We start from the raw sequence: 12683 nt of genomic DNA, 5'->3' as shown, positions 1-12683 counted from the left end.
TTCTTCCTGCTTCCTTTACAATGCCTGATTTGTTGGCATAGTAGCAGCAAGTTTCCTCCAAAAATAGACATAGGCCTCTTTTTTCTGCTGTGAGGTCTAACCTTCTTCTGTTTTGGAGGACCATGGCTGCCAGAGAATCTGGCTGGTTTGGGACAGTGATAAGGCTAGTAGTTATTTCTTCTAGGTTCTCAGTGAGGTCTTCAAAAAGGATTTGGTAGTAATTTAAAGAGGTTGTGAGTGAAGTCAATTTTCCAGCCCTCTCCTGGGACATATCCTCGTGTTGGGAATGAGGGAATAGGCCTTAGGGCTCCCTGTGGTGAGACTGAAGAGCAGATAATGCAAGAGTGACTGATTTGTTTTAGGAATGAGAAGGTTAGGTGATAAGAAGTCTTAAGAGATGATAAAGAGGTTTAGTGCCTATGTGTAGGGCCTGATGAATGTTTTTAAGAATCTGTGTGGACCAAAATCGGGGAAGGACATAGTGGCCCTGTTTTTGTAACCAATTTCCTTGTGGTTGGGCTCCCTCTTATAATAATCTTTTTTTTTTTTTTTCTTCAGGGAGGTAAAGTGGCATTATATTGGGGATTACTATGAATTGTTGAGCCAGTGATAGGAGTGAGGCTTGTTTTGCTTCCCTGTCTGTAGCATTGTTGCCCTGTGAAATGCGGTCTGAGGCTGCCTGGCCACCTCAGCAATGTATGATGCCTACTTCAGTTGGCATGTTAGCTGCCTTTAAAAGCTGGAGTATATACAAAGCCACAGTCATCAAAACAGTATGGTACTGGCACAAAGACAGAAATATAGATCAATGGAACAGAATAGAAAGCCCAGAGATAAATCCACGAACCTATGGACACCTTATCTTTGACAAAGGAGACAAGGATATACAATGGAAAAAAGACAATCTCTTTAACAAGTGGTGCTGGGAAAACTGGTCAACCACTTGTAAAAGAATGAAACTAGAACACTTTCTAACACCATACACAAAAATAAACTCAAAATGGATTAAAGATCTAAATGTAAGACCAGAAACTATAAAACTCCTAGCGGAGAACATAGGTAAAACACTCTCCGATATAAATCACAGCAAGATCTTCTATGACCCACCTCCCAGAATATTGGAAATAAAAGCAAAACTAAACAAATGGGACCTAATGAAAATTAAAAGCTTCTGTACAACAAAGGAAACTATAAGTAAGGTGAAAAGACAGCCCTCATATTGGGAGAAAATAATAGCAAATGAGGAAACAGACAAAGGATTAATCTCAAAAATATACAAGCAACTCCTGAAGCTCAATTCCAGAAAAATAAATGACCCAATCAAAAAATGGGCCAAAGAACTAAACAGACATTTCTCCAAAGAAGACGTACAGATGGCTAACAAACACATGAAAAGATGCTCAACATCCCTCATTATCAGAGAAATGCAAATCAAAACCACAATGAGGTACCATTACACGCCAGTCAGGATGGCTGCTATCCAAAAGTCTACAAGCAATAAATGCTGGAGAGGGTGTGGAGAAAAGGGAACCCTCTTACACTGTTGGTGGGAATGCAAACTAGTACAGCCCCTATGGAAAACAGTGTGGAGATTTCTTAAAAAACTGGAAATAGAACTGCCATATGACCCAGCAATCCCACTTCTGGGCATACACACTGAGGAATCTAGATCTGAAAGAGACACGTGCACCCCAATGTTCATCGCAGCACTGTTTATAATAGCCAGGACATGGAAGCAACCTAGATGCCCATCAGCAGATGAATGGATAAGGAAGCTGTGGTACATATACATCATGGAATATTACTCAGCCGTTAAAAAGAATTCATTTGAATCAGTTCTAATGAGATGGATGAAACTGGAGCCCATTATACAGAGTGAAGTAAGCCAGAAAGATAAAGAACTTTACAGTATACTAACACATATATACGGAATTTAGAAAGATGGTAACGATGGCCCTATATGCAGGGCAGAAGAAGAGACTCAGAAGTACAGAACAGACTTGAACTCTGTGGGAGAAAGTGAGGGTGGGATGTTTTGAAAGAACAGCATGTATATTATCTGTAGTGAAACAGACCACCAGCCCAGGTGGGAGGCATGAGTCAAGTGCTTGGGCCTGGTGGGCTGGGAAGACCCAGAGGAATCGGGTGGAGAGGGAGGTGGGATGGGGGACCGGGATGGGGAATACGTGTAACTCTATGGCTGATTCATATCAATGTATGACAAAACCCACTGGGGAAAAAAAAAAAAAAAAATCAGGAAAGTCTTAAAAAAAAAAAAAAAAAAAGCTGGAGTATAAGCAGGGTGTTAGTTATGGCAGAGCCTTTAGTAGATAGGAGCCCTCATTCTTTTCAGATAGCATCATGAGTGTATGATGTGGAAAGTACATTTAGACTCAGTGTATGTTTGCTCTCTTGTTAGCTGCCAGGGTAAGTGCTCTAGTTAGTGCAGTAAGTTCTGCCTTTGGGAAGAGGTCCCTGAGGGGAGAGCTTGGGATTCAATAATTTCAGTCCCAGAGACAATTGCATATTCAGGTGCCTTTTTTCCTTCTGATTTTGTAGATAAGCTGCCATCAATATACCAAGTAAAGTCAGGGTTATTTAAAGGGATTGAGGAAATGTGGGAGAAATGGGGCTTTTTTTTTTTTTTGGCCTCTTTGCAAGTATGGATGGGGGGCACAGAAGAATTAGGGATAAGGGTGACAACGTTGAGAGTAGGACAGTGTTCAAAGGAGAAGTGGGGAGATTCGAGAAGGGTAACATTAATTAGTTGGACATGTGAAGCAGACAGAAGGGTCATGGATTTGTGAGAGAGTAAGTCCTTAATGTCATGTGGTTGACGAATGACAGTGGGTGGTTCATAAGTAATTTTCTTAACTTTCCTGAGCAAGGAGTGTTGCTGCTGCCAGAGCACATAGGCAGGCTGGCCATCCTTGAATTGTGTTATCTAATTGCTTTGATAGTTAAGTGACAGGGGTGATAGAGGGGCCCTGATTTTGTCCCAAAACTCCTAGCGCAATTTTGTCTATCTCAATAGTGTAAAGGGGTGAGAAAGTTCAGGAAGTGTTAGTGCTGGGGCTGAGAATGACTTGCTCAAGGGTGTTAAAGCCTGAATGAATATTTGATTTTAGCTCTAACGTTTATGGAAGACCCCCTAGGGTGGCTTGATATATGAGGGCAAAATTAGAAATCCAGAGGCATAGATATCCAGCTAACCCCAAGCAGGACAAGATCTGTTTTTGATAAAGGGAATGGTAGGGTGGATATAAGGAACTTTCTATCAGTAGTTAATATATCTTTTAGTTGATGATAAAAGGACTCCAAGATAGGTTACTCTAGGAAGAGAGAACTGAACCTTGGTGGGAGATACTAAGAAGCCCTGGCTGGCTAAAAATTGAGGAGTTGTATAGTAGTTGTTGAGAGTGTGTAAGCGAAGGACTACAAAGGAGATCATCCACATATTGGAGGATAGTACTCACAGAGTAAGATCAAGAGAGGCTGATGTTGGAGCTTGGCCAAAGAAATGACTATCATGAAAGCCTTGTGGGAGGACTGTCCATATCAGCTGTTGGGAGCAACGATGGTCTGGATTGGTCCAGATAAAGGCAAAGAGGTCTTGAGAGTCTGGGTGTAAAGGGATGTTAAAGAAGGCATTCTTGATGTCTAGAACAGTGAAGTGGGTATTGGAGGAGGAAATGAAAGAGAAGAGCATAGGGATTTGGAATTACTGGGTATATGGGGACAACAGCCACACTGATAAGTCTCAGGTCCTGGACCAGGCGATAGGAATCATTTGGCTTTTTGAGGGGTAAGATAGGGGTATTATAGGGAGAGTGGGTTGGGCACAAGAGGCCCTGACATAGGAGTTTAGTGACGACAGGCTTAAACCCTTGTTGATATTTTTAGGAGATGGGGTATTGTGGATGATTGGGGGAATTTAGAGGGGTCTTTCAGATGGATATGAGTTGGGAGCATGGTGAGAAGTTGTATCCCAAACTATGGGGTTTATGGACAAAGAGGTCAATGGGGAAGAAGAAGAGGAGGTGGGGTTGAGGAGCAGTAGCCAGTTTTAGATCAGAGGGTGGGTTTGGGATAGTAATAGAGGCTTTGAATTTTGAGAGGTCTCTCCCAAGAATAGGAGTGGGGCATTTTGGGAGTATGAGAAAAGAATGAGAAAATAAAGTATCTTGAAGGGTGTAAGGTAGAGGCTCAGTTACTTATGGCATAGATACTAAACTGTCCACCCCTATAAGAGGTCCTTGGTTTTTCCTGAGTAGGCAGGCATAGTAGAGTAAGTGGCCCCCATGTCGATGAGAAAAAGAGATCGGCTTACCTGTCACTGTGAGAGCTACCCTGGGCTCTGCAGAGGTGATGAGAACTAAGGTGACAGCTTATTTGCCCCACAGCATGTGAGATGCTTGTTTCCTGCCCAGGGAACAGACCTACATTCCTCACACTGCAAGGGACCTGGTGCCCCAAGTGTCACCATGGACTGAATTGTGTATGTGTCTAAATATGTTCTGTGATCAACAACTTTGAGCTTTGCTCTAGAGACAAGACATGATAGATACAGGTAGAAGGCAATCCCCAACTATTCCCCTTACTTTTTCCATTACCTTTGAGATAAGAATGATAAAATTGATTTCCAAATTCCTGAAATTTATGGGGTCTCTATCCAGTGTTGATACACTTGTGAATGATAAAGAGTGAAGAACTGGCGAGTCTTGTCTGAAATGTGTTACACTCAAAAGTATTCTATGTTGAGTTAAAAAATGTTTAGTATGGGACCTCCCTGGTTGTCCAGTGGTCAAGACTCTGCCTTCCAATGCAGGGGGCATGGGTTTGATCCTTGGTCAGAGAACTAAGTTCTCATCTGCTGCAGATGCAGTCAAATATTAAAAATAAAATGTTAAGTATGATGGGAGGAATCAGCAAGAGCTTTCCCACATTTGTCACATTTCAGTGGCTTTTTTTCCAATGTCATTGTCTATAGAAAGTAAGCACTGAGGAGAAAAAAAGGTTTAACCCACGTTCCTTACACAAATATGGTTTCTCTCCAGTGTGACTTCGCTTGTGTGCAGTAACAGGCAAAGAAGTGGTAAATGTTTTCCCATGTATATTACTCAAAAGGCTTCTCTCCAGTGTGCATTCTAAAATGTTTAGTAAGACATGAGGAATCAGCAAAGGCCTTCCCACATTTGTCACACTTAAAAGGCTTCTCTCCCATGTGTGTTGTCATATGTCGAGTAAGGCCTGAGCATTCAGTGAAGGCCTTTCCATGTGTCACACTTACAAAGCTTCTCTCCAGTGTGTCTTTCCATAAGTCTAGTAAGGTATGAGCATCGAGTGAAGACCTTCCCACATGTCACACTTATAAATCTTCTCTCCAGTGTGTGTTTTCATATGTTGAGTAAGGTATGAGGCTAGAGTGAAGGTTTTTCCACATGTGTCACACTTAAAAAGCTTCTCTCCCATGTGTGTTTTCATATGTCTAGTAAGAACTCAGACTTGTGTGAAGACTTTCCCACATCTGTCACATTTAGCAGTCTTCTGCCCAGTATGAGATCATAAATGACTAAGAAGATTACTGGAAAATTGAAAGGTTTCCCCACATGCGTTACACTTATAAGGCTTCTCTCCAGTGTGTGTTCTCATATGTTGAGTAACTTGTGAGGATCGAGTGAATGCTTTCCCACATCTGTCACATTTAGCAGTCTTCTGCCTAGTATGAGATCATAAATGTCTAAAGATTACGAGAAGACACAAAGTCTTTCCCACATGTGTTACACTTAAAAGGCTTCTCGCCAGTGTGCATTTTCAAATGTATAATAAGGCGAGAGGGGCAAGTGAAGGTTTTCTCACATTCTTGACATTTGTAAGGTTTTATTCCAGTGTGAATTTGACTGTGAACATAAAGCTGTGATGATGATCCAAAAGCTTCCCCATATTCCTTACATTTATAGGGTCGCTCTCCAACATAAGTGTTCATATGTTCAATAAGGTGTGAAGGGAGAGTGAAGATTTTCCCACATTCCTGACATTTGTAAGGTTTTATTCCAGAGTGAATTCAACTGTGAACATGCAGGTGTGAGGACGCTCCAAAGGCTTTCCCACATTCCTTACATTCATAGGGTTTCTCTCCAGTGTGAGTTTTCATATGTCCAATGAGGTCTGAGGATCGATGGAAGTCTTTCCCACATTCTTTACATTTATAGGGTTGTTTTCTAGTATTAGTTTTCATATGTCCAGTGAGGTGTGAGGATACAGAGAAGTCTTCTCCACATTCTTTACATTTATAGGGTTGCTTTCTAGTATTAGTTTTCATATGTCCAGTGAGGTGTGAGGATACAGAGAAGTCTTTCCCACATTCCTTACATTTGTAAGGTTTTATTCCATTGTGAAATCGACAGTGAACATGAAGGTAAGAAAACAACCTAAAGGCTTTTCCACATGTGTCACACTTTAAAGGTTTCTCTCCAGTGTGTATTCTCATATGTTGAGTAAGAATTGAGACTTGAGTGAAAGTTTTCCCACATCTGTCACATTTAGCAGTCTTCTGCACAGTATGGGATTGTAAATGTCTAAGAAGATTACTGGAAAACCCAAAGGCTTTCCCACATGCATTACACTTATAAGGCTTCTCTCCAGTGTATGTTCTCATATGTTGAGTAACTAGTGAAGAACAAGTGAAGGCTTTCCCACATCTGGCACTAAATGTGCAGTCTTCTGCCTTGTATGAGATCATAAATGTCTAAGAAGATTATGAGAAGATGCAAAGACTTTCCCACATGCGTCACATAAAAGGCTTCTCTCCAGTGTGCGTTTTCATATGTTCAATAAGGCGAGAGGGGAAAGTAAAGGTTTTCCCACATTCTTGACATTTGTAACCTTTTATTCCAGTGTGAATTTGACTGTGAACATGAAGGTATGATGATGACCCAAAAACTTTCCCACATTCCTTACATTCATAGGGTTTCTCTCCAGTGTGAGTTTTCAGACGTCCAGTGAGGTCTGAGAATCGATGGAAGACTCTCCCACATTCATTTATAGGGTTGCTTTCTAGTGTGAGTTTTCATATGTCCAGTGAGGTTTGAGGATACAGCAAAGTCCTTCCCACATTCCAGTGTGAAATCGACGGTGAACATGAAGCAATGAGAACAACCTAAAAGCTTTTTCACATGTATCATACTTAAAAGGTTTCTCTCCAGTGTGTGTTCTCATATGTGTAATATCTGGAGTCAGTCTGACAGCTTTTCCACACTGATTAAACATGGAGGATTTTTCCCCAGTAAAGGGTTTATTGTGTAGAGTATGGAAGCTCTTTTCATACTGATTATCTTCATAAAAATTCCTTCTATTTTCAGTGCTCCTGTGTGTCCTAAGGTAAAAGTGGTCACCGATGTCTTTCTTATTTTGCTCACAGTCATACAGTTCCTGTCCACTGTGACTTCGTGTCTGTGGAAAAACCAATGAATGATGATTTAAAGCTTTCTCAGACTCATTAACTGATCCTACCTATCTCCAAACAGAAACATCATTACAATGAAGATGATGATTTTTAACATCTTCATTACTTTCATACAGTTCCTGCTTTGTTGATTTCTTTAAAGTTAAATGATGAAATCCTTCTGACACAATGAAATGCCATATACTCTAATGGTAAAACAGTTCATTGCAATTATGTTGAATTGTTCTCAAAATTCAATGTCTAATTATATACATGGGAATGATTTCTTGAGGAATTCTGATGCAACTATTTTGAATCTCGGGTTAGGATATCCCCAAATTGAACATAATTAAAATTTGTTAATAGACACTGCTATCTTTGGGGTAAATGCCACTCAAATATCTACCACTAGTGTTCATTTTGTAATGAAATCCCAATGTTAACTGAAAGGAAAATAAGAAATATTTCTTATGAACTTACTGATCATACCATTTGTACCCTATTTGATGTTTTTTCCCACAAAATATCCTGCTGAATTTCCAAGCCATTGGATTTGAATTTCCCATTCTAAAGTAAAAGAGAATAATAAATTTAAGACTGCAAAAAGAAGTGGATGTTAAAGCGGTTAAAAACAATAAGGCTCACGTGAATAAGTTTCCAAACTAAACATACCTTTAAAAAAGGCAAGACAGAAAAGAGGAGCTTGATTATGACAAAAATGAAGAATATATATATGTAGTCAAAATTCAGTACTTAATTTAAAAGATGAGTCTTATGAAAAAGTGAAAATGAGGAAAAGAGAATATTACTAGGGAAACTTCTGGACAAAAAGTATACATCAACATGATAAAACTAAGGGACTTCCCTGGTGGCCCAGTGGTTAAGAACTTGTTTACAATGCAGAGGTCACACGTGAGATCCCTGGTCCTGAAACTAAAAATGCATGTGCTCTGGAACAGCCAAGCCTGTGTGCCACAACTAATGAGCCTGCACTGTAGAGCCTGAGTGACACAGCTGGTGAGTCTGAGGCCCTAGAGATCATTCTCTGCAACAAGAGAAACTACCCAATGAGAAACCTGCGCACCAAAAGTAGAGGAGCCCCTGATCGCTGCAACTAGAGAAAGTATGCACACGGCAACAACAACAATGAAGACCAAGATAGCCAAAAAAAAAAAAAAAGAAAAAGATATAACAAATAAAGAAACAAAAGGCTATTTTATGAGATCATAGGAAACTCTGATAAAATGAAAAGTACGTACGTATAAGATGTTGAGGAAGTTAAAGAGCACTAGAAACCAATGTCCTCAGCCTTCTGAAGGAAAACACATCTCACTAAGTTTCCTTCTTATAAACTCAAAACATACTGAAATTTAATTGACCTGGGAAGTTCTTTATAATCTCTCACCTTGGATGATCTGTCTCTCCACAGTCTTCAACTCTTATTTTCCAATCAAGATATTAGATTTGGTTTGAATGCTTATATCCTATTCATAAGGAAAGATACATTAATGAAAAAGTACCTTCCAAACATGACAAACCTTCCCATGAATCAGGTCCTATATCTAATCAAGTCACTAGAATGAATGTGGTACTATTTTTTAAACAGAAAAAAAAAAGCAAATAGCCCCTCTTTCTGTGTCTAAAAAGAGACAGTATCTCTGACCCATGAAAACATGTTCAGACCTATATGAACATTTACAAAGCACTGAGAATGTTATTAAAATAGGAAATGAAGTAAATGTAAAGGAGATGTTTGGTCTCATGGAGAAGCCGCTAAACTAGTGGTTGCCAAATGACAGAGAATAATGTCCATTGCTTGTTAAAACAGAAATAACTGGGCCCAAATTCCAAAGTTTCATTCACTATGCCAAAGGTGAACTCTTGAGAATGCATATTTCAAACAAGAGTCATGATAATGTTGTTAGTTCTCAAAAGCACATTGTTGTAGAAAGTATACTGGAGTAAAACTCATTCCTTAGATACGACTGTCTACTAGTTTCCATTGCGTTCAGATTGGCATCACCCATCTTGGAACATAGAAAGGACAGCACATATATGTCCGTTCCCTAAGAGTGTACTGGAATGATGGCAGCCTTACCTGCTGTGGTCAGGTTCTTGTAGTTTTCCAGCATCACATTTCTATATAGCTTTCTCTGAAAGGGGTTCAGTAAAGTCCACTCTTCCTGGGTGAAGTACACAGCCACATCAGCGAAGGTCACTGAGTCCTAAACCATTGCACACACAGTAGTTTCAGTAAAGTAAGATCTCCAACCATGTACAGTGGAGAATGAGGAAGGGAGCCCCAATATCAACAGAGGGATTCAAGGTCTGTCATCATCTGTCAGAGGTCACAAGTCTTAGGTCCTCTCCTTTCTAGCCACACTCACTCATGATTGATATGGAACCAGTAACACAATCCTAAGCAAATTACACACACTTGTGCAAGCTGATAGATAAATAAGTTCACTGAGAAGTATTTACTCACTCCTTACCATCCCAGAACAGTCAAAATAAAAAACCATGCAGTAGCAATCAAGAGACAATATCAGAAGGTAATTACTGAAATACTAAGATCATTCAGAGTAATTCCTCAGCAATATGAGAGCTTCCATATTGGGTGGAAATTTAAGAGGGACTCAGACTGGCTTTATCTCTTTAAGAAGCTTTGGACAAAGGTCTGCCCAGAAGGAAGTTTTTCCATATGGCGCTTGCAGTAGGTCACTTTGTATAGGGATATCCTATCTTCTTACCTGAGAACAATCTCTCAAACACTTAGACACCATCCTGTCTGCCTCTATCTTTCCCTCAGGATGGCATAAAGGGTCCTTAGAAAGAAGATCGAGGAGAAAAGAAAGAAGGCATGGGCATCCAGAGATGATCATAATTTCCACAATCACTGCCTGAGAGTCATTCGAAATTCCAAAATATCCCCGCACACTCATGAAATCTCATACTGAGAGGAAAGTTGGTGAAATAGGACCCTGAGTTTACCCCCGCCTCAGGAACATATCAAAAATACATCTATATGGAGCCCCTCTCACTGAAAATAAACTGGAGACGGTCAGAATGATGTCCAAAACCAAGGCTATAAAAATCACAGAGTAAGGTACAAAAGGAGGGGGACTGTTCTGGTTTTTGTGTTGTTGCCAAGCAAGAGTGCATACTTGAGGGTATGCAGCAGATGTCAACCCAGCACTGCATCTGAATAAGGTCAGTTAGGCCAGTGCTGGCACTTGTGGAGGTGGTGGATCAGGAGCTGTCTGTAACCTGACTGACTTCCTAGACAGTCTCAGTGTGTGTCTGGCCCACAAAAACCCTCCTGTTCCAGAGGTGCTCCCTCTAAGGCAAAGGTACCATTGTTGGGAGGAGAGTGAGTGCACACATGGAGGGAACAGATCTAACTCAGATTCAACACTCAGGGCTTTTTCTTCCACCATCTTGGAACCAGACCTGGCTCCTGCTGCCACTGACTCGGCACTGACAGCCACGGTGCACAGGAGAAAAAGCAGCTCACACAGCTTCTGGCTCTAGCCCCTCTATCACCAGCACATCTTCCCAACAAGGACACCCTGAGAAAAGACACAATGGATACTGATTTCGTTATACTTTTTGTTTTAGAGATATGGATAACAGTATGGAGATTTCTTAAAAAATTAGGAATAAACCTACCATATAACCCAGCAATCTCACTACTAAATTACACATGAAAGAACATAGTAAGAATGTAATAAGCAACATAAACTTAAAAAAGAACCAGTCAAAAGTGAAGAATACAGTAACTGAAGTGAAAAAAAAGACCAGAAATTATTAACAGTGCACTAGGTGACGTAGGTAGAGAAGGAAATGGCAACCCACTCCAGTATTCTTGCCTGGAGAATACTGTGGACAGAGGAGTCTGGTGGGCTGCTGTCCATAGGGTCGCACAGAGTCGGACATAAATGAAGCGACTTAGCATGCATTGGATAAGGAAATGGCAACCCACTCCAGTATTCTTGCCTGGAGAATCCCAGGGACAGAGGAGCATGGTGGGCTGCCATCTATGGGGTTGCACAGAGTCGGACAAGACTGAAGCGACTCAGCAACAGCAGCAGCAGCAGCAGCAGCAGGTGACATTGGAGAAAGCACAACTGATCTGGAAGATAGAATAAAAGAAATTACTCAATCAGAAAGAGAGAAAGGAAAAACAAATTAAAAAAATAAGGACAGTTCAAGAATCATTGCTTTCACTGCAGTGGTCCTGGGTTGGATTTCTTGTTGAGGAACAAAGATCCTGCCGGTCATGCTATTTGGCGGAAAAAACAATAACAACAACAGTTTAAGGAACCTCTGGGATACTATGAAACATTCTAACATTCTCATTATAGGGTTATCAGAAGGAGAAGAGAGAAAGGGGTAAAACAGTGTATTTGATGAAAATATGGAGCTGACTGTGACTCAGATTATGAGCTCCTTTTTAATTAATTAATTAATTTATTTTTAATGAGCTCCTTTTTTAAAATTTCAGGGTTAAATTGAAAAAAGTAGGAAAAACCACTAGGCCATTCAGGTATGACCTAAATCAAACCCCTTATGATTATACAGTGAAGGTGACAAATAGACTCAAGATATTAGGTCTGGTAGACAGAGTGCCTGAAGAACTATAGATGCAGGTTTGTAACTTTATATAGGAGGCAGTGACCAGAACCATCCCCAAGAAAAAGAAATGCAAGAAGGCACAATGGTTGTCTGAGTAGGCCTTACAAATAGCTGAGAAAAGAACAGAAGTGAAAGGCAAGGGAGAAAGGGAAGAATATACCCAAATGAATGCAGAATTCCAGAGAATACCAAGGAGAGAAAATAAGTCCTTTTTAGATGAATAATGCCAAGGAACAGAGGAAAACAATAAAATGGGAAAAGCTAGAGATCTCTTCAAAAAACCTGGAGATATCAAGGGAAAATTTCATGCAAGAATGGGCACAATAAAGGACAGAAATAGTAATGATCTACCAGAAGCAGAGGAGATTAAGAAGAGGTGGCAAGAATACACAGAAGAACTATACAAAAAAGGTCTTAATGACCCAGATTGCAGAAACCATGTTTTACTGCTTTCTCAAAAATGTCTCCTAGAATTCAATCTTACTCATTCCCTCTTCCTTGCTAGCTCGCTCCTACCCTTAAGTTAGACGTTCTGGCTGACATGTCAGCATTAGCTAGATGCTGTTCTGTACGCAGAACAAACCCTTTATCGTCAAAGACCTTT

The 12683-nt window shown here is 40.3% G+C and overlaps 2 protein-coding genes across 2 annotated transcripts; both read right to left on the bottom strand.

The window, feature by feature from the left end:
- Window positions 1-6064: 6064 nt before the first annotated feature.
- ZNF121 (zinc finger protein 121) lies at window positions 6065-6658 on the bottom strand. The gene has a single exon (XM_065919105.1). The coding sequence runs from the start codon at window positions 6656-6658 to the stop codon at window positions 6065-6067; it is 594 nt and encodes a 197-aa protein (XP_065775177.1).
- Window positions 6659-6790: 132 nt separating this feature from the next.
- Window positions 6791-10227, bottom strand: LOC136156551 (putative zinc finger protein 56). Its single transcript, XM_065919104.1, has 3 exons — window positions 10195-10227; window positions 9543-9669; window positions 6791-7056 (listed from the first exon to the last, which is right to left on the bottom strand). The coding sequence occupies exons 1-3, from the start codon at window positions 10225-10227 to the stop codon at window positions 6791-6793; spliced, it is 426 nt and encodes a 141-aa protein (XP_065775176.1).
- Window positions 10228-12683: the final 2456 nt, after the last annotated feature.

This window comes from Muntiacus reevesi, chromosome 1 (genome assembly GCF_963930625.1).
Source record: "Muntiacus reevesi chromosome 1, mMunRee1.1, whole genome shotgun sequence".
Classification (NCBI taxonomy): domain Eukaryota; kingdom Metazoa; phylum Chordata; class Mammalia; order Artiodactyla; family Cervidae; genus Muntiacus; species Muntiacus reevesi.
This window is presented reverse-complemented; position numbering and strand designations above follow the sequence as displayed.

What these genes read in the sequence shown, in the direction of transcription:
- ZNF121 (XM_065919105.1), bottom strand. Translation starts at nt 6,658, where the DNA reads ATGAGAACATACACTGGAGAGAAGCCTTATAAGTGTAATGCATGTGGG.
- LOC136156551 (XM_065919104.1), bottom strand. Translation starts at nt 10,227, where the DNA reads ATGGTGTCTAAGTGTTTGAGAGATTGTTCTCAG. An exon ending in GTTTGAGAGATTGTTCTCAG is followed by an intron (nt 9,670 to 10,194) that starts GTAAGAAGATAG and finishes GCAATGGTTTAG; the next exon opens with GACTCAGTGACCTTCGCTGA. An exon ending in CAAGAACCTGACCACAGCAG is followed by an intron (nt 7,057 to 9,542) that starts GTAAGGCTGCCA and finishes AACTCACACTAG; the next exon opens with AAAGCAACCCTATAAATGAA.